Genomic DNA, 27,253 nt, shown 5'->3' on the forward strand with positions numbered 1-27,253 from the left:
AAATATCCCCTATTCAATGGCATACCCAGCCCGTCTGCGCATCGCCGCAGAGGGAAAAGTAATTTTTTTACACTCCCCTACTGAAGCTCTGGAGTGGCTCGAAATGCATCCGGTGTCACCAAGAGGCGCCAATTCATAACATGTATAAATATGTATACTAAGTTGAAATGTGGCTGAGAAGCTTATTATCCCCCTGACCTACTGGTGGTGTGCCGGTCGTCCATGCCGCGGACCTGTAGCCCGGGACCTCCCGTGTCTCAACGTTACTTTAATTTAATAATCTAAATCCACCAGACAAAGCCAGCCACCCATAGGCCACTGGGACCCTTTCCCCCCCCAGTAAGATCAGCTACCTACAGATAGTTTGTAGCTTAAGGTTTTCATCGACTCCTGTCTTTAGATTTACCGGAACCCTAATTTAGGGTTCCTACGTTTAGATTCAGACAGGATGCTAATAACCAATGGTTTAAACTGTTTTGAGACAATTGTTGTTATATGTTTTGAACTGTCTATGCCAATGACCCCCACTGCTCTGTACTTGCAAAGTCCTTCCCACCGTCCTCCCCCAATTATAGGGACACCGATTGAGACCTATATTTACACCGATACCAATGTCTTTAAAATATCTTAGCTGGAACGTACGGGGTCTCGGCACAACCCTTAAGCGCAGGAAAGTCTTCTCCTTTATTAAACAAACAAACCCCCATATCGTGTGTTTGCAGGAGACCCACCTCACCAGGGACAGAGCCGACACCCTTAAGAAGCCGTGGATACAGTGGGCGGCCCACTCCTTTCACACCCCCTCTTCCAGAGGCGTTACATTGCTTATACACAGATCCATAAGATGGAACCCTATTAATGTCCGTAAAGACCCGGAGGGTAGATCAATATTCGTGTATGCAGAAATAGATTCCAAACCATATGTCATCTTATGCATTTATAATCCACCACACAATAACCTCTCTCTCCTTCAGACGGCTGTGTCCTTCGCACACCAATACCCCTCAGTAGGAGTACTTTGTATGGGAGACTTTAATCTAGTAATGGACCCGACCAAAGACAAATTCTATGCCCTAGCTAACACAAATACAAGCACTAACTCCTCCCTCCGGCAGATAACCGAGAGCGTGGGTTGGGTCGACCTCTGGCGGCTACATCATCCCGACACCCTGGAATATACTTGCCACTCCCCCGGCCAGAACTCCCTCTCGAGAATTGACTATATATTCAGCTCCGCGGAAGTGGCGGTGTATCTCTCAGATGTAGCACATTGTCCGCGGGGAATATCGGACCACAGTCCGATACTCCTAACACTGAAATTTCCCCAACTCCAAATTTTGCCTACCTGGAAACTACACCCGTTTTGGCTTAAATTGTTGGGCCCAGACGACCAAACTCCGTTTCATATATCCCTCTTCTTAGATGCCCATAATAACAATACCCACCCGGCCCTGAGATGGGATACCCTTAAAGCATACCTTCGAGGGTTCCTTAAATCAGCCATTACATATATCAAACAAACGACAGCCCAGGTGGACAGAGAGATAGAAATCAAGACACTTGAGGCAGAAAAGACCTACACTGATAACCCCACGGACTCTAACAAAGAAGCATGGCTCAGTTGTTCTCGCCTCTACAAACACCAAGTTCACGCTAAGGCCAAACGTAAATTATTCTTTGCGAAGCAATATTATTTCGAACTAGGTAACCAATCCAGCCATTTGTTAGCCAATCTGATTAAACACGGGAAACACCTAAACACGATCCTTAAGATAAAAGATCAAAATGGTGCGGAGCTGACTGACGCCCCAGCCATCACAAATCGTTTTAAAGAATACTACGCTAACCTATATAGCTCACCCACAAATTTTACAAAGGCAGATATCCTAGACTATCTGAGTGACCTGACCTTTCCAACATTGTCCGAAGAACAGGTAGAGTTCCTGGAGGCCCCAATCACCCTAGACGAAATACGGCAGACAATCCGAGACATGGCATCTAATAAAGCCCCAGGCCCGGACGGCCTCCCGATTGAAATGTACCGGAAATATGACGAACAACTGGCCCCGCTGCTATTAGAAATATTACAACAAGCCCAATTAGACCAATCCCTTCCGCCCTCGTTCTACGGAGCATCTATTATAGTCATTTTGAAACCAGACAAAGACCCCACAGATTGTAGCTCATACCGACCCATATCCCTGGTAAATGTTGACTACAAAATCCTAACAAAACTCCTGGCCACAAGACTAAATCAAGTAATCCTATCTATTATACACCCTGACCGGACCGGCTTTATGCCAGGAAAGTCCACAACAATCAACATACGGAGAGTACAGACAGCAATTCAACTGGGCAAACAGTTTAACATGCCCTGGGCATTGGTCTCATTAGACATAATGAAGGCCTTCGATTCGCTGGAGTGGACTTTCCTCGAGGCCTGCCTGGTTCGCTTTGGGTTTGGCCCCCAATTCTTACAATGGGTTAAAACCATTTATAAATCGCCAAGCGCCAACGTAATAGTAAACGGCATCCCATCCACCGAGTTCCGCCTCGCAAGAGGCACCCGTCAGGGCTGCCCGCTGTCCCCGGCGCTATTTGCCATAGCCATTGAAGCCATGGCAATCCGGTTGAGAAGCACCCCTGAAGTAACCGGCATTAAATGGGCGGGCCTTGAAAGTAAAGTGGGCTTATATGCGGATGATACAATCCTATTTTTGTCAGACCCTATAACCTCCTTCTCCCACGCTATGACCCAAATTGACAAATTTTCCCACCTATCGGGTCTACATGTCAACTGGCCCAAGTCCACAATTCTATATACAAATCTCAACCCAATAGACCCTTGTGTCGCCAGATATAACCTAGCCGTGGTTTCCACTTTCAAATACTTGGGAATATATATGTCCCGAAATTCAAACAACGCCATAAAAGATAATATCGACCCACTGCTCGGGAATGTCAAAAATAAACTAGAGCGATGGGCCAAATTGCCGCTTTCGGTGGCTGGCCGTATAAACCTGATAAAGATGGCGATTCAACCTAAATGCCTGTATATACTACAACATATGCCAATAATTGTACCCAAACGCATCTTTCAAGCCCTCAATTCCTTCACTACATCTTTCATTTGGAACTCCACACGATCCAAGCTTAGTCTTTCGACCCTACAAAGACCGAAGGAGCGGGCTGGAATGGCGCTCCCAGACCTGCACGTATATTACCTAGCCGGACAGCTACGCAATGTCCGGAGCTGGTTCCTAGAGCGGGAAATGCCCATCGCTGACCAATACCTGGCAAAACAAGTAAAGGGCAACAACCTTTTAAATTTCCTGGAATTCCCAGAACATACCAACCCTCCCGATATACTGCCACTTCACAAACTAGCTTTAAAGGTGTGGAGGGAGGCTAAGGCCATCCAACAGTACAAAGGAGTAATGTGCGAACTTCCCTTATGGAACAACCCCGGCCTTAAAGCCCTCCAGTCAGTCCCAGACCCTCAATACTGGAGGTCTTTTGGAGTGGTGTCGGTGGGAGACGTGTATACAGACGGGAGTCTCCTCACATTTAACCAATTGCGGGAAAAAAAACACAGTCCCCACAACTTCAGCTATTTAGATACTTTCAGTTGCGGCACGCCCTGAACTCCCAATTCCCACCTACCTCCACAAACATATCCAAATACCCCACAATTGGTATCCTCAGATCCCAGGGGCCCAAGGGCCTAATCTCGGTGCTCTACACGCACCTCCTTTCAGCCAAAACCGACCATAACCCGCCCTCAGCCTACGATAGATGGAAGACAGCCATTCCGTCCTTAACACCGGAGGACTGGACAGATATATCCGAATCCCATCTCTCAGTTTCCCCTGCAGTCAACAATAAATTGATCCAGCTATATATTATCCACCAAGCATACCTCACACCCAGCCGTCTATATAAAATGGGCAACTCTTCCTCAAACTCCTGCCAAAGATGCCGCCAGCCAGAAGCTAACTTCTGGCATTTGATTTGGGACTGCCCCCTGGTAAATGGATTCTGGTCTGAGATTGTATCCTTCATAAACTCACTACTACCATCCCCCCTTAATATTGGGATGGACCCTAAGACGATCCTATTTGGCCTATTGGAGGAAGAGGAATGGCCGTACCACACCCGCACTTTCCTACGCGTCCTCCTCCACACCTCTAGCAAGCTAATGCTCTGATTGGTTAATCCGGTACTGGGTTAACCAATCACAGCATTAGCTTCCTGGAGGCGAGGAATTCAAGCCCAGCGTAGCGGTGAACGAGGACGCAGCAGCAAGGAGGATGAGGATTGTAACGCCGGCGATAGGCGAGTATTGAGCTTTTTTTATTTACATGTAGTGTATTTAGGGCTTATTTTTGGGGAGCTCTGGAACGGATTAATGGCGTTTCAATTCATTTCAATGGGGAAAATTGATTTAGGATAAGAGTGTTTTGGGTTAAGAGCTGTGTCATGGAATTAAATTCCTAAACCAATGCACCACTGTATATACATTTCCATAAAAATATGATCTTTATTTCTCAATCCAGAAAAACCATTGGAATGTTGTACGTACTGTAGCTACTACATGTTTCAAGCCTTACCACTCTTGGTGATGGAATGACAAAGAGCACCAGTGCTAGAAACTACAGTATATACACCATTGGAACGCTTTTAAAGGGATTGAGAAATAAAGAGGTTTTCAGGGAAGTGCTGGAAATTTATATATCCATCTTGTCTACTGTACCAACAGTCAGCTGGGTTTCTGCATGCTCCTGAAAATGTGATCAGCTGAGTGAAATAAAGTACTGGTGAGTCAACTATTCTATTTGGCATATTATTTTGCATGTTTGCAATACAGACACGCACTTATTTCACTTTGTTTTGGATGTGCCAAACTTTTTGGCGTATACATATTCCGCAATACTTTATAGTAAAGGGTGTATTATGCTGTCAAAAATAACAAATATGGCTATACAACAGTGAATTGAGGCACTTTATTAGGTGACTACACTATATGTTAAAAGGAAATGTCTTTTTTTTTTTTTTTTTAAACACAGTGAGAAATATGTGACTATTATGTATTTTTTTAGAACGTGGTTTGTCTTCATAATATATTATTAAAGCCACTCCATGTAAACTAGTTCCTGTCTTGTGCCTTTAACTTCCTCTCTATGCACAGGGTCATCCCGACACAGAGCATTAACTTACAAAGGTTTTCCCAGAAACACTGATCCATCCACTGACTAACCTGATAAACATGGTTCAGCTTGAAGTGTTTCAGTAACAGCAGTAATACAGCAGAAATCGCTTTCACAATAATCTCTTTATGTCGATTCACATCTACTCCCAGCTTCATGCTCTGCAGGACAGTGGTTCTAGGACAGGGAATTCAGGTGTAAATAAGGACAAATACAAAATTCTAGATTTAATTTGAAGCAACAGTGTGCTAAAATTCATTATATGCAGATGCAGCAGGTCTGGATAATCTTCAGGTCACCTCGCTGTTTTTCACATTGTTATATTGTATCCTTTTGCAAATTAAAAAAAAATTCAAGCTTTTCCCCCTCATTCTGCACTCAGTATCCCATAATGATAAATAAAATGATACAAATCTTAGTTTTTCCATTTAAAAAAAGACCTACAAACATTTTGCATTGACATAAGTATCCATACCCTTTGAAATTTAGCTCTAGTGGCCTTGCATTTCTCTCATCCATCTTTGATGTGTTTCTACAACTTGACTGGAGTCACCTGGGGTAAATTTGGGGAATTGGACATCATTTTAAAAGACAAATCTATGTCTACATGAGGTCTTCCAGTTCCCAGTGCACATCAGCGCAAAAACCACAACATGAGAAGGCTTGAGCTGCCTGTAGAGCTCAGACAGGATTGTGTGGAGGTACCGATCTAGAGAAGCTACAAAATACATTTCTGCAGCACTGATAGCTCCCAGTAGCCTCCATAATTCTTACAGGGAAGAAGTTTGGAATAACCAGGTATCTTCCTAGAGCGTCCGACCCAGCAAACTAAGTAATCGTGGGAGAAGGGCCTTTGTAAGAAAGGCGAGCAAGAACCCAATGGTCACTGGCTGAGCTCCAAAGATCCTGTGTGCAGATGGGAGAAACTTCCATTAGGTCAACCATCACTGCCACTCTCCACCAATCTGGGCTTTATGGTAGAAAGAAGCCTCTTTTCTGTAAGGCACATGATAGCTTCCTAGAGTTTACCAAAAAGACCCTAAAGCACCCTCAGACTGCGAGACATAAGATTCTCTGCTCTGATGGAACTTTCTGTCCTCAATTCTAAGTGCTATGTCTGGAGGAACAGACCTTGGTAACTTCTCTGAACTTGCTCTAATTTGTCTTTTTTTTTTTTAATTGGGGTGCCCAGAACTGGACACAGTATTCCAGATGAGGTCTGACTAAGGAAGAGTAGAGGGGGATAATTACCTCACGTAATCCAGACTTTATGCTTCTCTTAATACATCACAGAATTGTGTTTGCCTTTATTGCTGCTGCATTACACTGTTGATTCATGTTCAGTCTGTGATCTAAAAGTATCAAAGTCTCTTTCACTTGTGCTTCTGCTTAGTTCAATTCCTCCCATAGTATTTTTATTTTTTTTGCCCAGAAGAAGGACCTTGCATTTCTCCTTGTTTAAACAAGATTTTTGTACAAACCCTGGGTATAACTTCTGCCATTAGGAGGCGACACTAAGCAGAAAAGTGTTAACTTATCCTACTAACTATATCCGTCCTGCAAAAACCAAGCTACTCAACTCGTAGCTTAGTGTCTGCAGGAGGCAGACCTCTTCAATCAATAGACTTTCTCATTGTTAAATACCATTCTATTAGTCGCTGCCCACTGTTCAAGCTTGTCTAGATCTTTTTGAATACTCGCTCTCTCCTCTAGTGTTAGCCATCCCTCCTAGCTTTGGGTCGTCTGCAAATTTGATCAGTTTTCCCCTCAATTCCCCCCTACAGATCATTTACAAAAATGTTGACCACCACTGAGCACAGGACAGAGCCTTGTGGTATCCCACTTGAGACATTCAAGTGGATGTGCAGCCATTTATGACCACTCTGAGTACGATCACTCAGCCAGCTGTGAATCCACCCAACATGTGCCTTGTTGATCCCATATTTTTTTAATCATTTTTTCCACGAAGGATGGTATGAGATACTTTGGCAAATGTTTTACTAAAGTCAAGATATACTATATCCACCGCATTTCCCTGACCAACCCAGTCGGTGATTTTGTTATAGAAGGAAATTAGATTTGTCTGGCATGACTTGTTTGTTACAAACCCATGCTGGCTCTGGTTAATTATTCCATTCCCATCCAAGTACTTGCATACACGCCGGTTAATTCATTTATTCTAAGATCTTCCCCGGCAAAGAAGTCAGGCTCACACGCCTATGGTTTCCTGGATCCACCTTCTTCCTGTTTTTGAAGCTAGGGACCACATTTACCCTTTTCCAATCTTCTGGGACTACTGCTGTTCCCCAGGAATTTTCACAGATTATGGCGAGTGGTTCAGCAATTACCTCCGCTGCTTCCTTTAGTATCCTAGGTTGTAATTCATCTGGACCTGGAGAATTGAAATTATGTAAATTGGCTAAGTGTTCCCTCACTATCTCTCTGCTTATAGATAGCCTACATTCTTGTATTCCCCCAATAGCACAGGGAAGATCAGTTGATGTTACATCTACTTTCTGAGAGAAAACAGATACAAAATAGGAATTTAACAGCTTAGCCTTCTCAACATCATATTTTACCCAATTCACCATTTTCCTCTTGTAAACATTCATAGCATCTTTGACTTTTTTTTTTGCTTTTCACATATCCCCAAAATCCTTTTTTATTGCGTTTGGCCATTGTTGCAAGACTCAATTAATTATTACCTTTAGCTTTTCTGACACTTGCCCTACAGTTTCTGCAGACCGCATTATATTCTTCTTTAGATATCCCTCCCTATTTCTTTTTGATAAACATATTTTTCTTCCTTTTTACCATATATGTAAGTTCTGTGTTCATCCATTCTGGTCTCTTTAAATGCTTCCCATTCTTGCTTCTTTTAGGGATTGTTAATTGTGCTTTGAGAATCTCATTTTGCAATATTTCCCAACCTTTGACATTTCCGTCCTTAAAAACATCCAGCAATTGGATCCTTCCTACCCTCAGAGTTCATTAAACTCTACTTTTCTAAAAATCCAACCTTAAAGTCCCATCCTTCTCATGTCTTCTTTAGCTTGTTGTCCAAAATTCAAGGATATCGTCTGTACAATGAAGCCTGGTAGTGGCAGCATCATGCTGTTGGGGGTGTTCAGCGGTTGGGACAGGGAGACCGATCAGGGTTGACAGAAAGCTGAATGGAACCAAGTATAGAGATACTCTTAACGATATCCTGATCCAGAGTACAAGGAACCTCAGACTGGGCAGAAGGTTCACCTTCCAACAAAACAATGACCCTAATCACACAGCCAAGACAACATAGGAGTGGGGACAACTCTGTGAATGTTCTTGAGCGGCCCAGCCAGAGCCCTGAATTGAACCCAACCTAATATCTCTAGAGAGACCTGAAAATCACTGTCCATGGACGGTACCCATCCAACCTGACAGCTCGAGTGGATCTGCAGAGAAGAATAGCAGAAAATCAACAAATGCGGGTGCACAAACCTTGCAGCATCATAGCCAAGACGACTGAAGGCTATAGTCACTGCCAAAAGGTGCTTCAACTAAATCCAGGGTGCGAATACTTATGTCACTGCAAAATGTTAGAAAACTTTGTAATTTTTAAGTGAAAATCTAACATTTTTACTTTGTCATTATGGGGTCTTGAGTACTGAATGAGGGTGGAGTGGAACAACTTGTTTTTTTTAAGATTTGCACAAGGCCACAACATAACCAAATGCAAAAAAAAAAATTACAAGTCTGAAGACTTTCTAGAGCCACAGTATGCAGCAAACATTACACTGACACTTATTATCTGAAACCAAAGAATGAAATCTTAAAATGCTTCCAATCTTTTTTTATTTTATAGTCTGTACACGGCTATGGGGGCAGACATCATGTCTTTGCAGAAATATGCTTATAGCAGCCTTATGGGCCTCCAATACTTTGGACAAGAGCGGACCCATTGCCTTCTGTGGGAGAGTGTTGTGCACATGCTTTGTGACCTGGGCAGAAGTCATTGTGCAGGATGGCGGAGCAGACAGTAGTGGAGCAGTGATCACCACAACTATTGTGACTGGTAGATGCTATGTCATTATGTATGTATGGTCATCATTGTACTTCTGCCTGTGACTGTAGGAATTTGACTGCTGAAGAGTTCTCTCTGCAGAACTGGGAATGTCAGAATATTATTAGACTAAATTGTCAGTCTGAAAACTGAAGGGCTTTAGAATTTTTAAATATAAATCATGACGGAAATGTTTTTTTCCCCATGTAACAAAGACTTGATTTATACAATAGGTCCCTCGCTTCTTGAGGACACATTCCTTTTAATGGACTAAAATATACACTTACTGAAAGTGTTAAAATTGACACCCAACAAACAAAGCCACTGGAGAAAAGTCAATCCTGCTGCAGTTGAGAATTCAATGCACTGTAAGATTAATGTTTGCTAAATCCGTACATGTATGTTAAATCACTTTGCGGAGATGCACAGATTTTCATTCAGCTACTAAGCTGAACAACCGACCTACACATGCCCACTCATCACAGCAATACTTACGGCATTTCTTCCGGTAGCACATCTGCCAAAATATTAATTGAATCTGTCTTGGCTTTGGAAGTCGGAGCAGCAGCAAGCAGGATCTTCAGTAAGGCGATCTGGATGGGTTACAATAGCAGCATTATAATCATATAAAATAACTATTCTAGAAACATAATTACCTCTCACAATGCTGCCGAAACTCTATCATCAAAATATGAAAACAATGCGCTTGGGTCGCATTACTGGACACAACATCAAGAATATTTAAAACCAGCAGAAAGCCCATTGCAGGATGACTGATTATATAATAATCCTGAGGAAATTATACTGTATATATTCCTCAGGAAAAACCAACATGGAGGTCCCTTTGCATGTTGTGCCCCTGGCATACTTCTGTAGACACTGGTGGATTTTTTCAAAACCTTCCACAGGCTTTTCTGCTCTTCTTGGCGAATAGAATTAAAATATTCCCTGGTAAACAATATTCTAATGAAGTTTTGTTGTACAGGGGTGGGGTACTGAAAGTTAGCCCCGCACCACACTCTGAAAGCTGTCCACAAGAAAATCTTTGTTGCCTATAACAACCAAACACAACGAAGCTTTCATTTTACCCCAGCGGTGTAAGAAATAAAAGCTGAGCAGTTATTGGCTGTTATGGACAATGATTTACGGACAGCTTTCATGAGTGTGGGGTGTTAGGCTTCTTTTCTGTAGCCACCCTATAGATGATATGGTGATGAGGGAGTATGTATATTTATATTACCGACCAGAGACATGTTCACATTCAAACTCATTTTGCTTCTTCCAGGGAACAGTTAATTAGTGAAAGTTATTATATATAAAATTAGCGGCAGTAAAGTGTGTTGGGACATGACCGTGTGTGTGTGTGTGTATATATATATATATATATATATATATATATAAATAATTAGCGGCAGTAGGGGGGTTGGGACATGACCATGTCTCTGGTTGTAATAACTGCACTGTGACTGCATGGATTGGAAGATTTGGGCAATTTAAGACTAAAAGCCTGCTTATTACTGGGGTAGAAGTGTTTGTAGTAGAGCAAATGTTTAACTTCCCACCAGAAAAACCAATTATATCATTGGCTCTCATATCCTGAACTTTTTTTCTAGTTGTATTGTTACTATCATAAGATGTTGGCTTTGTTGAGCATTTACAGCTCTCCATTTGTACTTGTTTTTCAGTGTGCTTATAAAGAAAATGTAATTATATAATTATATATATATACACACACACACACACACACACACACACACACACACACACATATACATATATATATACACACACACACACACACACACACACACACACACTCTATATTTCAGCGTATAAGACGACCTTTTAACCCCGAAAAAGCGGGGGTCGTCTTATACGCCAGCTATACAAAAAAAACAAAACAGTACTCACCTTCCCTGGCGTTCTGCGGCGCTGTTGCAGGCTGTCACTCCCTCCTTGTCCCCGACAGAGCATTGCTTTCTGGATGCGGGGCTTGAAATCCCCGCCTCCAGAAAGCTAATGCTGTGATTGGCTAACACGCGGCATCAGCCAATCACAGCCATTCAATGTTGAATGGCTGTGATTGGCTAACTCACGCGGCATCAGCCAATCACAGCCATTCAATGAGGTCATTCAATGGCTGACGCCGCGTGTGTTAGCCAATTACAGCATTCGCTTTCTGGAGGCGGTGATTTCAAGCCAAGCATCCAGAAAGCAATGCTCTGTCAGAGACAAGGAGGGAGCGACAGCCTGCAGCAGCTCCGCAGAACGCCGGGGGAGGTGAGTAGTGGTTTTTTTTTCTTCACCGTGTTCCAGGCGTATAAGGCAACAGTTTGGGGGGGAAGAGAAGGGGTCTTACACGGCGGAATATACGGTGTGTGCATATATTACACACACACACACACACTTATGTGTAATATGTGTGTGTGTAATATATACACATATACATCTATATACACATACATACTATTTATTATATACACACACATATGTTTTTTATATATACATATTATATATATTTATTTATTACATAGCCCTATACATAGATTGTAGGGTAATTGTTGTTCACCCATTGATTACATGCCAAACCTACTTAATGCCATACATCTTAATATAGATATTCACTCACCATATATTGGGGTAAACTGGGGAGAAGCCCTAAATATAAGATCTCTGCAGGTACTTGTTCAACTTCCTCTTCCCCCTAGGTAACAGTTACAAATATAAAAATTACATGAATAAAATCTTAACAGTATAGATTAAATATTGCAATACTACTCACGCCTGACAGCGGACACCTTATGAATTCTTCCTCTAGGCGAATCTGAACCTCAGCAATAGAAGTATATTTGTGCTATGCAAGAGGAAAAAATGATTACAATTACACAGTATCGGACTTTTCTGAAGCAGCAGTAATCAATTTGTTTTTAATTAAAGATTTGTCACACACTAATAAAATTAAATAAAAGACGATACAACAAATGAAAAAAAAAAAAAAAACCTCCTCCAGTATCATGTAACAAGATGAATAGTGAGGCACTTCTAGTTGATTGATGACCACAAAGTATCTCGCAGCTTCTGTATATAAAACTGATCAATTCGATCTCATTCTAAAGCTGCGGGATTATCTAGGTTCTGAACGTCTTTAACCCCGATATATAAATCTAGTATACAAGGCGGAGAGGTTTGCTGAGAATAGCGTGAACTGAGGGAATGTGCAGCTTCAAGGACATGAGTTAATCTGGTGAAGCAGCAACCAACCATTTTAAATATTCTAGGCAATATTCCTTAGGTTTTACATAACGCTGCTTGTGGATTCAATTCCAAATCAATAAGCATTATGAAGAGTACAATGCATCTCCTTATATAAAGGGTTTTGTAATAAGAAACAATATCCAGGGCATAAAATTATTCCTTTTGTGAGGAAACTTACCAACTTCAGCGTGCGAATACTCTCATGAATGGGGCGAGGTAAACCAACTACTGTATCCGTGTCACTGTGGAATTGGAGAGAAGTTATAGAGAATACAGCCATCACATTCTACTAAAGAAACAAATATATATATAAATCTTTATTTTACCTTCCAAGAGTGTATCCAATGAACTTACTGCGACTCGATTCCAAAAATATCTCAATGTCCTTCTCCCTGTGTGAAGGGGAAAGCACAAAAGGTATAGAATTTCAATAGATTTAAGGACTGATACCGTATATCATATTTATGCAGCTCTTAAATTACATGGAAGCTCTTGAAAACCAAGAGCCTTCCATTGTAATGATCCATAAAAGTCAATCAAGATCACCAATTAATCTTTAGCCCCGCTGTCTGCTAAGCTGCAGCCTAAATATATGCAGAAAATGGCGACTCGTGCTGGACTTATAACTTAATTACATTTTGCTCTCACCTCACTTTTGGTGCCCAAGGCAAACCTTTAGGGAATGCAAGACGCTCAGCGGGAGGTTGAGTAATTGATGGTGGCATCACTTCTTCTCGTTCGATAGAAAATGGTTCTCCCTCTAAGCTGTTATCTTCATCATTTTCCTCCTCTTCATCACGAGAATCATCTGCTTTGTACGGATCCCGCTCATTAAATGCATCAAGGTTATCCTGCTTAATGAGAGCCTGAAAGCAAAGACACAAAGTCCAGCTGCATTATGTATTTACCTACATTTCTTGCATCTTCTATTAGACTTCATCCAAGATCCAATTATAGGTTAATCTGCAAACTCTTATAGCACATTGAGTTACGCTATTCTACTCTAACACTTCACTCTGATCCCGCTCCATACACGCTGATTAAAAAAAAAAAGCAGACAAACGTTTAATTCCATTTTTACTTCCTTTTCAAATGGAATAGAGAAAGGTAAATGCTTAGGTGCCAATGGAAACAAGCTTCAAGGAATTAAAAAAAAAAAGGTTTTTAGTAAAATGAAATAGTACCATTGAAGAATACAACTCATCCTGCAGACAGCTATACTAATAGAAAAATAAGAGTTATGATTTTTTTGGAAAGTTTGGAGGAAAAAACAAAAATGAAAAATGTTCCCATCATTAAGGGGTTAAAGGAAATCTGTTACCACAATTTTACTACCTAAACTACCAATACTGCTATATGTGTGAAGGACAGGCAGGCAAAATTTTTTTTATATTGTAGTACCTTTTTGTTATCCTGAAACACGGTCCGAACATCTCCCGCCGGGTATGCTAATGAGGCATATGATATCACTGTAGACACTCTGAATCTTTCTAACTCTCGTCCCTGGGCCACTCTCTTATCAGGTTAGCCCACCACACTTTCTACAAATAACACTGGAAGTCCTGCACCTGCACCTTGGGTGAGCATTATGGCGCAAGAGCAGATGTAAATCCCGCTAGACTCCCTTGTTCTATTGTGAATGCGCCAGTGAAGGAGCACACCTCGGCTAAGTGAAAGGACGCAAGAACTGTCACACTGCGTCCCAAGTCTAACGGAGAAGTGAAGACGTTGATGAGGTGTCCTCCTCCATACATGTGCTATAGAACAAGAGGGTCCACTGGGATTTACAGCTGTTCCTGCACCACAGCTTACACACACAAGGTGCAGGTTTTGGGATGGAGGCGTGGTTAGGTGAGAAGCTCATGAATACACTAGGCTCATCTCTGTCTGGACAGTCATGGTGGCCTCAAATCTGCCCAATTAGCATACTCGGAGGGAAATATTCTGACTGTGATTTCAGGATAACAAAAAGGTACTGCAGAACAACAAAACAAACACTTTGCTAATATGCTGTTCACACAGTGCAGAAGCATTGGTAATACAATTGTGGTGACAGCTTCCCTTTACAAGGCGCATGCCATGAAACAAGCCACTGCTTACTTTATGTTCCCTTCGGCCTCTTCTCTGCTGCTGCTCAATAAGATCGGATGCTGAAGCCGGTGGAGATGCCGCTCTCATATTGCGTATTACTTTGATGCTATCTTCAGGAAGAGGTGGAAGCCCCAAGAGGTCTCGTTTTGCTGCTTTCATCTTCAGCAAATCTTCAAAGCCACCCAGAGTACACTAGAAAGAAACAATCATAAAAATATGCACAGAACTGAGTGAAGAAAAAAAAATAAAGACCAGAACCTTACCAAGACTGTCTTCCACAACAGCAGCAGCACCTTCTTCATAGGGAAATGTGGAGCATGACCACTGCAGAACTTGGTTACCATCCCAAAAAGCAAGACCGCAAATGGCTCATGGCTATACACAGGGGAACCTGAATGACAACATAAAGCAGTGATTAAACAGGCAGGAGCTGCCAGCATGCCTAATGTTAGTACCGTGAAAGGACCACCCTTGTATGTGAACACTCAGGTGTGGTGTATAAAGAAATGAAGTAACATACGGCTATATGCGTATTTTCACCACAATTTCCATTTTAGAAAGCTCCACGGCAGATTGGTTTTACCAATATTACTGTTGGATCTTTGACAGGCTTTTAAACTAATGATTAATATGTAAAGTTCTTCGTGTTATCAGGTTTCTATTGCTTTTACTCGAATTGGAGGAGGAGGAGGAGGAGAAGGAGAAGGAGAAGGAGAAGAAAACACACACACACACACACACACACACTTCCTTCCCTCCAGGTAAAAGTAATAGGAACCTCATATAATGAAAACAAATACCAAATGGGAAAGGATTACTGCACAACCCAGGCCATTACTGGAGACATAAGATAATAAATCAAAACGTAGTAGCAGAGGTGATAGCCAGATCCAACCAAGCGAGAAAAGTGGGAATTATCCAGAAACTAAAGGCCCATTTAGACGGGACGAACGTCAGGCAAACGAGGCCCAACACTCGCTCCTGTGCTATTGCACGAGAGCCATTATTGCAGGCTCCCTTACAGAGCGGCCAGCAGGGGGGCGGGGAGGCTGCAGGAGATTTCTCTCCTCTCACTCCCCCAGCCCCTCTTTATTGAGATAACACAGCGGCTATTCAGTGTAAATAGCAGCCTTCAGTACTGAGCGATCAGCTCATCGTCCATTGTTTATGCTGCATAATGGACGGTCAGCTGATCGTTCAATTTAAGTAGCAGCCGTTCAGTGTTGAACGGACACTATGTTAAGTCAATGGAGAGGGGCAGGGGAGAGCGAGAAATCTCCTGCAGCCTCTCTGCCCCCCTGCTGGTCGCTCTGTGAGCGAGCTAGTGTATGCGGTCGTTTGCCTGACATTCGTCCCATCTAAGTGGGCCTTAGGTCAGCTGGTAATAATAAATCTATTTGTATAGCGTTAATATATTCCGCAGCACTTTGGAAATCAGAGAAGCTTGTATCTCACTAAAAACAACCCCACGCAATGAATGTAATTCCACAGTAACACATGCATTAAATTGATGACACATTTACATTACCTGCCATTTCAAGAACAAGTTATTCATCCACGCATTATTTGTTCCTGAAACGGCAGGTAATGTAAATGTGTCATTAATTTAATGCATGTGTTACTGTAGAGCAGCACCCACTGCTTGGGGAAGATTTTAGTGAAACACGAGCTGACTGACTGACAATTGCAGAATAATTCCTACTCTTCTTGCTTGCTTGGGCCTGTCTATAATCTGTGCTTCTATGCTTTATTACCCACATTCTCATTATTTTCTCTCTTGCACACGTCTCCGGTGACAGCCTCCGTCACGCAGTAATCATTCTGGTTGGATTTTCTTTACTGATCATATTGCTTTGATGCGGCTCAGTAGGTGTCACAAGATTACAGCTGCGCAAGTTTGGAGTGTATTAGGTATGATTGGCGCAGGCGGCACAGTCATTTGTATCCCTTGAAAGCTAATATTAGTGTGAACAGAGGCATCCAAATCCACTCAGACTGCAACCTCTGATCTCCTAAAGGGCTCCAATAACACTTATTATTCAGTTCTCTTTATACCTAGCTCCGCACGGAAAGTTTGTCTCATGGTTTTCCAGTCTTCACTATCAGCTTCCCCTTCCTCACATAAAGTATCCACCATCAGGTACATGATGTTCAATAAAACACTAAAATGCAAGTAAAAAGATATTAAAACCCTTTGACACATAAACCAAACTAAAAGAAAACATTTTCATAGTTTAAGTCAACTTAAGTTTTCGCTTACCGAAGATCTGTGCTGTCAGCCAGAGAGATGGCGGGTTTTCTCACCGCACTGCTGCAAGCTGCACTGTTCCTGCAGGGACACATTCACACTGTTATACTTGTGACCTGCAGGGCTTCTACGCAGAGATATCCCTGTTACCCACTGCACGACCCAGCCACTGAAAATACCACTGAAGTACATGAAAACAACGATTTGCCAGCCCTCGGGTTTTGGAAGCAAATGCTGAAATATCTTTCTTTGAAAAGGGTTTTCTGGCTTTTTCTTCATCCAAGTCGCTGCTGCCGTCAGTGTACACCGAGAGCGGTCATACGGCAGAGGGACAACTATTACAATATCTCATCCCCTCCATAGTCACCAATATTCTAGCTGGAAGACCAATTTAATGTTTTAGTTGGGCGTTCGGTCTGTAACTGAACCCAATAGATGACCAGAAACATTTTTTACTGTTCTAAAATTGCATAATTACAAATGTATTTTAGGTTAAAGACATTTTATCAGGGCAACCCTTGTCCACGTGTGCCAATAGCTATCATAGGCTTTAATACACTGCAATACTAAAGTATAGCAATTATAAGAATGGTAAAAGATAGTAATATTCAAGTCCCTCAATGGGACAAAAAGAAAAAGTAAAAAAAAAAAAAACACATCAAAACTCCACCTTTCCTCGTTTGTTATATTATAAATGTTACCAATGTGGTATCGCCACATTTGTAATAACCCAGGGAAAAAAAAAAAAAAGTTAGCTCATTATTTAACCAGCATGCTGCACGCTATGAAAATATAACAAAATGGATGGTGAAAATAACAGAATAGAAAGCGACAAAAAAAACAAATAAAAAAATACACTAGATGAATCAACAGGTGCTACCATTAAAAAGTAAAACTCAGAAAAAATAAATAAAATAAAATTCTAACCGGGATAAATGAAGACTGGAGTCAAACCCCCCCCCCCCCTTTTTTTTGTATACGAAAATAGCAAACCTAAAACTGTATAAACTTGGTATCGCTAGAACCGTGCCGATCAGACAATAATTTTATCCCAGTATTTATATGCATGCTGAACACCGTAAAAATGAAATCAAAACCGAAAAAACTAATTGCAGAACTAACCCCCCCCCCCCAAATTCCCCTTTAAAAAAAATGTCATAATTACAAGCTATACAATGAATTATATGTACCCAAAACTGATGCAATTGAAAATACAATCTGTCCCACAAACAACAAGGCCTCATACAGCCCTGTAGTAGGAAACACATACAAGTTATGGCGTCTGGAATGCGACGTTGAAAAAGAACTGAAAAATTAGTTGGTTATTTAAGGTGAAAATAGGCTTGGTCACTAAGGGGTTAATACTCACTCCACTTCCATGTTCAGAAGTTCCACAAGGGCATTGAACGCTCCGGCTTCTAGCAGCAGGAAGATGTTATGTCGCTGCCAGGTCTGCACTTCCAGCTCAGAGGTGCACTCCCCGAACGTTCCTAAAAGAGGGGAAGTTACAGTCAAACAACTAAAAGTCATAAAACAAACTAAGAACAGTAAGACAAGAAACCAGACTGAAGAAAGCATTAGCATGCACGGGGTTAGTACTCCCTACTCACCCTGGGCCACATACAGGATTGCCCGAGCCACTTTCAGCCTCTTCTCCCTGGCGGTCACCTCCAGTGCATCGAGGAGCCGCATGGTGTGCGCACGCTGCTGGGACACGTCCAACTCCGTCCAGTTCTTATCCGCCACTTTAGGTACAACGAAAAAGACGTGAAGTGAAAACAAACCTGTTCAGTTCCCGACCGTCATACTGTATTGTACTGCCGGCAGCCATCATCTCACCATGTAATCGCAAGTCGTCTTCAAAGCACTTCCTGTTCCACTGGAATTCGGGGCCTTCGGTGTAGCTGTACAGCTCTGTGATTGGAGGAACACAATAACTACAGCGTACAAAGTAACACTACATGCATATCATCCGTGTCTCGTCACATCTGCAGCACAAGAGAGCGGCTGACTACTGGCCGGATGTATCTATGTGGACACAAGTGACTTCATATTGCTGGAATTAGTTTTTATATTGCCTATTGAAGTCGTTTTGCCACCATATTGTCCCATTTGTGCATAAATCTAAGAAAATAGCGAAGTTCTGTCTTTAAAGAAGTTGTACACTATTGATGGCCCATCCCTAAGATAAGGCATCAAGAGCAGATTAGCAAGAGTGGGGGTGTCTGCCGTCTGAGACCCTCGCCAGGCTGGTGCACGGAACTTATTTTTGCAAACAGCCCCATTCCCACTGCAGTGGCCAGGCTTGGTATTACAACCAGAGCTACCATTCATTTCAAGGGGAACGTGGTCTGTAATACTAAACCTGGTCACCGTAGTGTGAACAGAGCTGTCTGCTACCTGCAGAAATCGGCTCAATGTAAGAGCGCACCTTCCTAGCGAGCAGGTGATCTGCAGGTATCCTCCTGGGAGTAAACCCCCACAGATCCACTATTAATGGATTATTCTAAAATTAGGCTATCAATAGTTTACAACTAGACAACCCTTTAACCCCTTAGTGACTAGCTTATAGTGGTTTCACATTCTGCAGCTGCAGGGTATGTATGAAGGGAGATCATGTGGCGATAAATCGCAGCTGCCAGCTGTTTCTTACAGCAGACACCCGCACGGCTCATTAGAGCAGTTAACCCTTTAAATGCCACTTTCAATTCTGACAGCGGCATTTGAGATCACAGGGCGTAATTGCGCACAGAAGTTGGCGGCAGAAAATTTAAAAAAAATTAAAACCCACTATATTAAGTTTGGTATCGTAGTAATCGTACTGACACATAGAATAAAGTCATCAGGTTATTTCTGTTGCAGTTTGTGCGCCGTAGAAACAAGACGCACCAAAATATGGCAGAATTTCATTTTTTTCCCATTTCTCTCCACTTAAAATTTTGTAAAAGTTTTTCAGTACATTATATGGTACATTAAATAGCACCATTGAAAAATACAACTCGTCCTGCAAAAAGCAAGCCCTCATACAGTGACGTCGATGGATAAATGAAGGAGTTATTAATACCCCGCCTCCAGCAAGCGAATGCTGTGAGTGGATAATGAGCGCCGTTGCTCTGCCAATCAGATGCTGATGATCAGATGAGGTCATTCACTGAATGGCTGTGAATGCTCAAGCACCGGCTCTGATTGGGTCATGAGTGCCGTGTCTCAGCCAATCACAGCACTCACTTGCTGGAGGCAGGGTATGCAAAGCCCTGTCACCAGAAAGAGTGCTGTGTCAACACTAAGGACACGGCAGTCTGCCACAGCACCAGAGAGAGGGACTCAGATGCCGCTGGCTAGGTGAGTATTGCGGTTTTTTTTTTCATGTAATTTAGCTAGGGCTTATTTTGAGTGGAGGGCTTATTTTTCAAGCTTCCCTGAAATATTGGGTAGGGCTTATCAGGGAAACACGATAGTAAACTTTACCCCTGCGGAAAATCCATCAGGTCTGAACACACCCTACAGCATCTCAGCAGGCAGAGCCATTACCTTGGCTAGTCAAGGGTGCTGAGGGGTCTTATGTGTCCTCATCTGCATAAAGTACGGGAAATATTTGTTAGTGAACGGAGAAGTTATGTGATTCATATGGGACGCTCCTGTATTATTACATCTTTATGGGGTTTCAGCCTCAGGATATAAAGAAGGTCTAGATTCACAGACTGTAATCAGATGCTAAGAAAATGGTAAGGAACCCGAACACGGATAGAAAGTTGCTTAACTTTACGGATATTAAATAGATATTGCTAGCTGCTTCCGAATACAACAGGGTTTGTTGGTAATCAATAGACTTTGAGGCCGGCTATTAGATGAAACAAAGGTCAGACAATAGACTTTACCAAACTCTTCCTTTGTATCCACTGTAGATAAGTGGCTGCCACAGCCATCCGATGCCGCTTATGTCCCCTGCTACCCAGTAATAACAGTGATACCGGCAGGCTAGGAATAAGGAGCATACAGTCAGCATAATAATCCGCATACCCGAGAGCTCCGCAGCCCACTTGTCAGCATCAGCATAGACGAACTCCAGATCCGGAGACTCCGAGCAACCCTGTAAAACAATATTGCATACTGTCACTTATATGGTGTACGACCCAACGATGAAGATACAGGATGAGGCAGACATGGTAGAGAAGTGTCCTCACCCCGCACAACTAGCAACAGCATGGAAACAATCCGGAACAGTGTTACTGAGGGTCCCGTCCAGGTTCTCATAGCGCCTTGTCCACACCTAGCGGGCTGCAGTAGTAACTAACCATCCCCTACAGCAGAGCAAATATGTGTATAGCCACCTATAATCTTCAGGTGGAACACAATCTAACTAGTGTCTACAAGCTGGGGGTGTATGTACATACACACTCCGTCAAGAAAAATCCGTCCTCCAGGAAGAAGGTGTCATTTTATTGCAAAACTCGGCATGCAGTTTAATCTAAGGCAGATATGTACATGATGAGAGTTGTGGTGTGATTAGATGAGCGGTCTTGTCACCGGAGGCCCTAAAAGTGGTTCCCCCCTTGTCCTATAAAAGGTTCTCGGAGGCTCCTTGTGTGTAGTGGCCTCTTCTCCTGCTTGTGTAGACTTGTTGAGCACTACACGCCTCTACGACGCAGAAGAGATGTCACCCCGTTACCAGAGTGAGAGGGGCGCATTATTGGGATGTGAGAAGCTGGATGGTCGTACCGATGAATTGTCCCCCACCGGCCATTCTGACCAGACTGTTAGGAGGTGTTGGGACCAGTGGATGTGTGAGGGCACACAAGGTGACCGGGCTGAGGACGCCCCCTACAGACCACCAGTAGAGAGGATCGTCTGACCAGACTGTTAGGAGGTGTTGGGACCAGTGGATGTGTGAGGGCACACAAGGTGACCGGGCTGAGGACGCCCCCTACAGACCACCAGTAGAGAGGATCGTCTGACCAGACTGTTAGGAGGTGTTGGGACCAGTGGATGTGTGAGGGCACACAAGGTGACAGGGCTGAGGACACCCCCAACAGACCACCAGTAGAGAGGATTGTCTGACCAGACTGTTAGGAGGTGTTGGGACTAGTAGAAGTGTGAGGGCACACAAGGTGACCGGGCTCAGGACGCCCCCTACAGGCCACCATTAGAGAGGGTTGTCTGACCAGACTGTTAGGAGGTGTTGGGACCAGTGGATGTGTGAGGGCACACAAGGTGACCAGGCTCAGGACGCCCCCTACAGACCACCAGTAGAGAGGATCGTCTGACCAGACTGTTAGGAGGTGTTGGGACCAGTGGATGTGTGAGGGCACACAAGGTGACCGGGCTCAGGACCTCCCTACAGACCACCAGAAGAGAGGAGCATCTGACGGTCCGACAAGCACTAGCAGCTCCAACTATTGTGTTGTCCGCCACCCCTGTGTCAGAACCATTTCCAGGCACTTGGCTTAAGGACATTTGGTCTCACGGTCCCCATTATGTGTTCGGCCTCGGACCCCCATCGTCGCCTCTGTTTGCAGTGGTTTCCAGAACGATGAAACTGGACGTTACAGGGGGGAACCGGGTTGTCTTCAGTGAATAATCCAGGTTTAGTTTGGGCACAACAGTATTCATGTCTGGAGACCTCGGGGTGAGCGCCTCACTCCTGCCTTTGCTGTAGAGCGGCACACTGTCCCCTGCTGCTATGGTGGTCTCGGTGGGGTCATAGCATGCAACAGTCGGTCACCCCTAGTAGTGGTACGAGGGACAATGACAACTTAGCAATATGTTCAGGACATCCTGCAGCCACGTGTTCCTCTCATGGCGGCTTCCAAGGGCCAGGGTATTAGAGTCCCCATGCCCGACCATATCACTTCTTGTATCAAAGCTAGAGGTGTTACAACAGGGTACTGGAGCCTCTATGCCCACCTGTATCACATCTCGTATCCAAGCTAGAGGCGGTATAACAAGGTACTAGAGCCTCTATGCCCACCTGTATCACTTCTTGTATCCAAGCTAGAGGCGGTATAACAAGGTACTAGAGCCTCTATGCCCACCTGTATCACATCTCGTATCCAAGCTAGAGGCGGTATAACAAGGTACTAGAGCCTCTATGCCCACCTGTATCACTTCTTGTATCCAAGCTAGAGGCAGTATAACAGAGTTCTATAGCCCCCCATGCTGGCTGTGCAGTGTATTACAAGAGCAATGTTTGCTCATGCAACACGTGGTGACTAATCGGTCGGCTCACATGGTTGCATTTTGTTATGTGATGTGCGAATATGTTACATAACACCTATTATGGGCTCCTGTCCTATACTCTGCGTCTGGCACTGCGCACGCCCCGTATCACACATCACAGACAGGTGCAGTGGGATCGTTTGTTGGAAGCAGGGATGTGCATGCGCGCAGTGCCCGCAGGCAGGGTAGTCAGTGCACGGCTTTGAATATGCTGCCTCGGTATTAGTGTATCTTGACGCCACCAGGAACTCTTGGTGGAGCCAAGATTGACAGGGGGGTGACCCCCCGTTTGTGATTGGCTGCACATATGGTAGCCATGTAGGTCCTGGAAGGCCATTACAGATTCAGCATTCAGCGGGGGAGCGGAATGGCATTAGTGAGTGTGAGAGTGGACTGGCTTCCGGTGAGCGTGGGAGTGGCGTGAGTGAGCAGAGACGATGCGTCGGCGGTGATGTCGGCCAGGCCAGAGGTGGCAGACAGCTGCTGGGACACAGCACTGAGACGGCGGCAGACGGACAGCTGTCGCAGCCCCTGGAGCAGAAGCAACGGCTGAGGCACTATTGCAATCGCTGAGCTTGGCTGCCAGAAAAATAAAAAACAGCGCTGAGGCAACGAAGGGGCCGGAGGCGGCTACTCTAGTGACAGTTATCGCTGCAGCGTCTCCCTTGATCTGTGCCAGCGCTGCAGCCTTAGGCTGAGGGTTTTGTGGTCTTCTTAGCCTTACATTATTACATGTTAATGATGCCATGTTGAAGCATTTTTACACCTCATAGGCCGCCTACAGACGGCCGGGTCGGATCCCGCTGTGAGAATTCTCGCAGCTGGACCCGACCCGAGCCCCTGCAGGGACCAGTGCGGCGCTCACCTCTCCCACGGCTCCAGCTCTGTGATGTGCCGTCTGCCGCCCAGCTGACAAATGCGCAGAGCGAAGCCCCGCACAGAAAAATAGAGCATGCCGCGATTTGCTTTCCGCGCGAGATTTCACACAGACAAATCACGGCCGCCTGCATAGGATTGTGTTTTCTAACGCAATCCTATGGCAGCTTCCATGGGCGGAAATTCTGCGGGAAATCACGCCGTGGAATTTCCGCCCATCTGCAGGCGGCCTTAATGTAAGGCTGAGAAGACCACAAAACCCTCAGCCGGTATTAGTACATCTTGACGCCACCAGGAAGTTCTGGTGGAGGCAAGATTGACAGGGGGGGGTGACGCCCCCTGTACCTGATTGGCTGCACAGCAGCCGCGCAAATAGCTCCTGTTAGGGCACTAAAACTGCAGGGAAAAGACATACAGCGTGATGATACGACTTTTTCAGGGTGCCCGGTGGCACAGTACAAGAAGCACAGCCAGCCACATTGAGTTTCACATACAGGCCGCAGCATGGTTGGGGTGACACAGACTGTTATGCAGGCGCACACGTCGCCAGCCTCCCCACCCCCTACACCCCACTGCCTTAGGCGGCTTTCCCTGCGGCCGATAGCCGCTGCAGGCACAGTGGGAACAGAGACTGCTATGCAGGGTGGCCTCCCCCCCAACACCTCAGCCGGCTTTCCCGGTGGTCGAACAGTAGCTCTCGGCAGAGGACCAGGCGGCAGGGATCTCAGTGTGCCACCGCCGGAGCACAAGCGCTCAGTGCTCCAGCTGTCATCGGGGGAGCAGCGTCCACGGAGCAGAGAGCGGGAGCTGTGAGCGGGGCAGCGGGCAACAGGGAGCAGACTTGTTAGGCTAACAGTATTACATTTTAATGCTGGCATGTTACAGCTGTAACATGGCAGCATTTATGCACGCTGTGCAGCTAGGACTTTCATGCCTTGACCCAATCGGGAGCTAGGGGTGTGAGAGGGGCGTTCCTGCTGTCAAACCCCTAGCTTCCGGTGGCGTCAAGATACAATAATACCTGCTGCCTCTACCAGTTATTGAGCCCACGCTGCGCGGCATGGAGAGAAGTACACACGGTCATCCATTTCTCCTGCGTATCTACATGCCGGTGTGCAGGGATCAGTGACGATATTCCTCGTGTATCACGCAGCCGCACAGTGCGGACGGCCGTGGACATGAGCCCTGTAACCTGCTTTGGCGTATTACGCACCACAACAGGCCATTACAGGGAAGGTGCCAAAAACCATCCTGTTCGGCAGCCGGGGGTTATGGCGGCTGAAGGTGCACAGTGACCCCACACTTAGCAGCTATATAGCGACCACGATGGCGCCCGGCAGGATCTACGTTTCTCGGCATCTACACAGAGCGGATGGGACGTTATATACAGAGTAGAGGATGACCCCCACACAGGTACAGGCCACCTGCATCTCACCTCCGAGTCCTTGCGCTGGTTGCGGTTGTATTCTCGCCCCTTCCCCTGCTGAGGGCTCCCGGCACCAACGCCGCCCACACAGCCTCTCATCTTGTTGTTGACAGCCAGCGACCCGGCAGCCTCCATCTTCCATAGGAAACGCCTACGTAGCCCAAAGTATCGCGATACCTAATGACGTGGCATACGTCTCGTGGAACGCAAGCACTTCCGTATAGAGTACGCAGTGCGTTCCAGGTAGGCACGTAATGCGTCATGCGGACGTCACTATAACACGTGACCCCCCTAGCATACGCTTCTGCGTGGTGGGTGTGGGATTTGTCTCCAGCCCTGCACTGAGGATGCGAGAGCCCAACCTCCATCACTAGAGGGGTGGGGAGATTTATAAACTGCTCTGGTAAATATGCAAGATGGGATGATGCCTGTAGAGCGCCCCCTATTGGCACAAATCAATGTTACACCTTTTACAGGGCTTGTTAAGCTCTTAACACGATAGTACATAAGCTTATGTCCTGTAAATGGTGCGGGTTCAGAAGTGCGCCTGTGCCATACCACAGCGGGAACGGGCCTGCCACTGCAACAGCGGGGATCAATAAGAACACCGAACCCCGCTCTTAACCCTATACATACTGCAATCAATGTATAGCATAGCATGTAAAGGGTTCACAGTGGGAGCGCTCCCTCTGTGATGTCATTGTCCACAGTGTAACCGCAGTGGGCTGATGGTTTGCCCTGGCAACCATACACTGGTGTCCCGACCCGCTATGGCCTGTGATGGCTATGGTGAGCGATAATGCAATGCAGTACAGAAGTCCTACCATGCATTATCATAGCTGTTATGGCTCAGATTCCCTACAGGGACATAAAAAAATGTAAAAACCCCAAACTCCTGTCTGTATAAAAAAATGTGGAAAATTAAAAAAACCCTATGTGTTTCATACCATGGTATGAAACAGCCGGCAAGGAGCCGAGAGGAGCAGGGAAGGGGGTGGGAGTTTAGCAGTCACGCTGCTAAACTCCCTCCCATCTCCCTTCTCCGGCAGCTGTCATAGGCTCCCATAGGAGTCTATGCAGCTGCTGCCGGCGTAAAAGCGCCCAGCCGAAATGCACTATCTTGGCCAGCCGGGCGCTTTTACACCGCAGAAATACACCCATGTCCACTGATGTATTGTAAACCAATGCATCAGAGGGGCAGCGTATATCGGCCGGGTGTGAAAACCTGGCTAATATCCATGTGAATCCAGCATAAGGGCGCATTCAGATGACCGTATATCGGCCGGGTATTCACGCCGGCCGATACACGGCGTCTTTCTGCAGGGGGAGGAGGCTGGTAGAGTCGGTAGCAGTGCTCTGAGCTCCCGCTCCCTCTCTGCCTCCTCTCCACCCCCCTGCACCATTTTCAATGAGGAGAGGCGGGACAGGGGCGGAGCCAATTTACAGAACTTAGCCTTGCCCCCGCCCCACCTCCTCTCATAGCTAATTGTGCCGAGGGGCGGAGAGGAGGCAGAGAGGGGGCGGGAGCTCAGGGCACTGCTTCCGACTCTTCCAGCCTTCTCCCCCTGCAGAGAGACGCCGTATATTGGCCGGCGTGAAAACCCGGCCGATATACGGTCGTCTGAATGCGCCCTTAAGCTGCATGACTAACGCTATTAAAAATAAAACTAGCAGAATTAGTGCGTTTTCTCTCCCTACTTTCCAAAAAAGTTTTATAATACATTACATGCATCCAAAAATGGCACCAATAAAAGCTACAGTTTACCTTGCAAAAAGCAAGCCTCATACGGCCAAAAATAAAAAAGGGATAGCTTTTGTAAAGTGAAATTGAAAATCCCCCAAAAATCGTTGTATCCTCATGGCCAAAATAGGCCAAGTCTTTAAGGGTTTTT

At 44.9% G+C, this 27,253-nt stretch overlaps 1 protein-coding gene across 2 annotated transcripts in view; it reads right to left on the reverse strand.

The window, feature by feature from the left end:
- Window positions 1-25,521, reverse strand: part of STRIP1 (striatin interacting protein 1) — a 37,404-nt gene extending 11,883 nt beyond the window's left edge. For both annotated transcript variants that reach the window (XM_066600244.1, XM_066600245.1), the window contains exons 1-16: window positions 25,371-25,521; window positions 20,864-20,933; window positions 18,683-18,757; window positions 18,454-18,588; window positions 18,213-18,333; window positions 16,856-16,924; window positions 16,651-16,757; window positions 14,859-14,986; window positions 14,605-14,787; window positions 13,153-13,370; window positions 12,831-12,896; window positions 12,683-12,746; window positions 12,032-12,103; window positions 11,879-11,953; window positions 9,745-9,842; window positions 5,258-5,384 (exon numbers count right to left, since the gene is read on the reverse strand). In XM_066600244.1, coding sequence (XP_066456341.1) covers window positions 5,258-5,384; window positions 9,745-9,842; window positions 11,879-11,953; window positions 12,032-12,103; window positions 12,683-12,746; window positions 12,831-12,896; window positions 13,153-13,370; window positions 14,605-14,787; window positions 14,859-14,986; window positions 16,651-16,757; window positions 16,856-16,924; window positions 18,213-18,333; window positions 18,454-18,588; window positions 18,683-18,757; window positions 20,864-20,933; window positions 25,371-25,496 — 1,734 coding nt within the window. In that variant the 5' untranslated portion in view covers window positions 25,497-25,521. The remainder of the gene's footprint in view (window positions 1-5,257; window positions 5,385-9,744; window positions 9,843-11,878; window positions 11,954-12,031; window positions 12,104-12,682; window positions 12,747-12,830; window positions 12,897-13,152; window positions 13,371-14,604; window positions 14,788-14,858; window positions 14,987-16,650; window positions 16,758-16,855; window positions 16,925-18,212; window positions 18,334-18,453; window positions 18,589-18,682; window positions 18,758-20,863; window positions 20,934-25,370) is intronic.
- Window positions 25,522-27,253: the final 1,732 nt, after the last annotated feature.

This window comes from Eleutherodactylus coqui, chromosome 4, assembly GCF_035609145.1.
Source record: "Eleutherodactylus coqui strain aEleCoq1 chromosome 4, aEleCoq1.hap1, whole genome shotgun sequence".
Taxonomy (NCBI): Eukaryota; Metazoa; Chordata; class Amphibia; order Anura; family Eleutherodactylidae; genus Eleutherodactylus; species Eleutherodactylus coqui.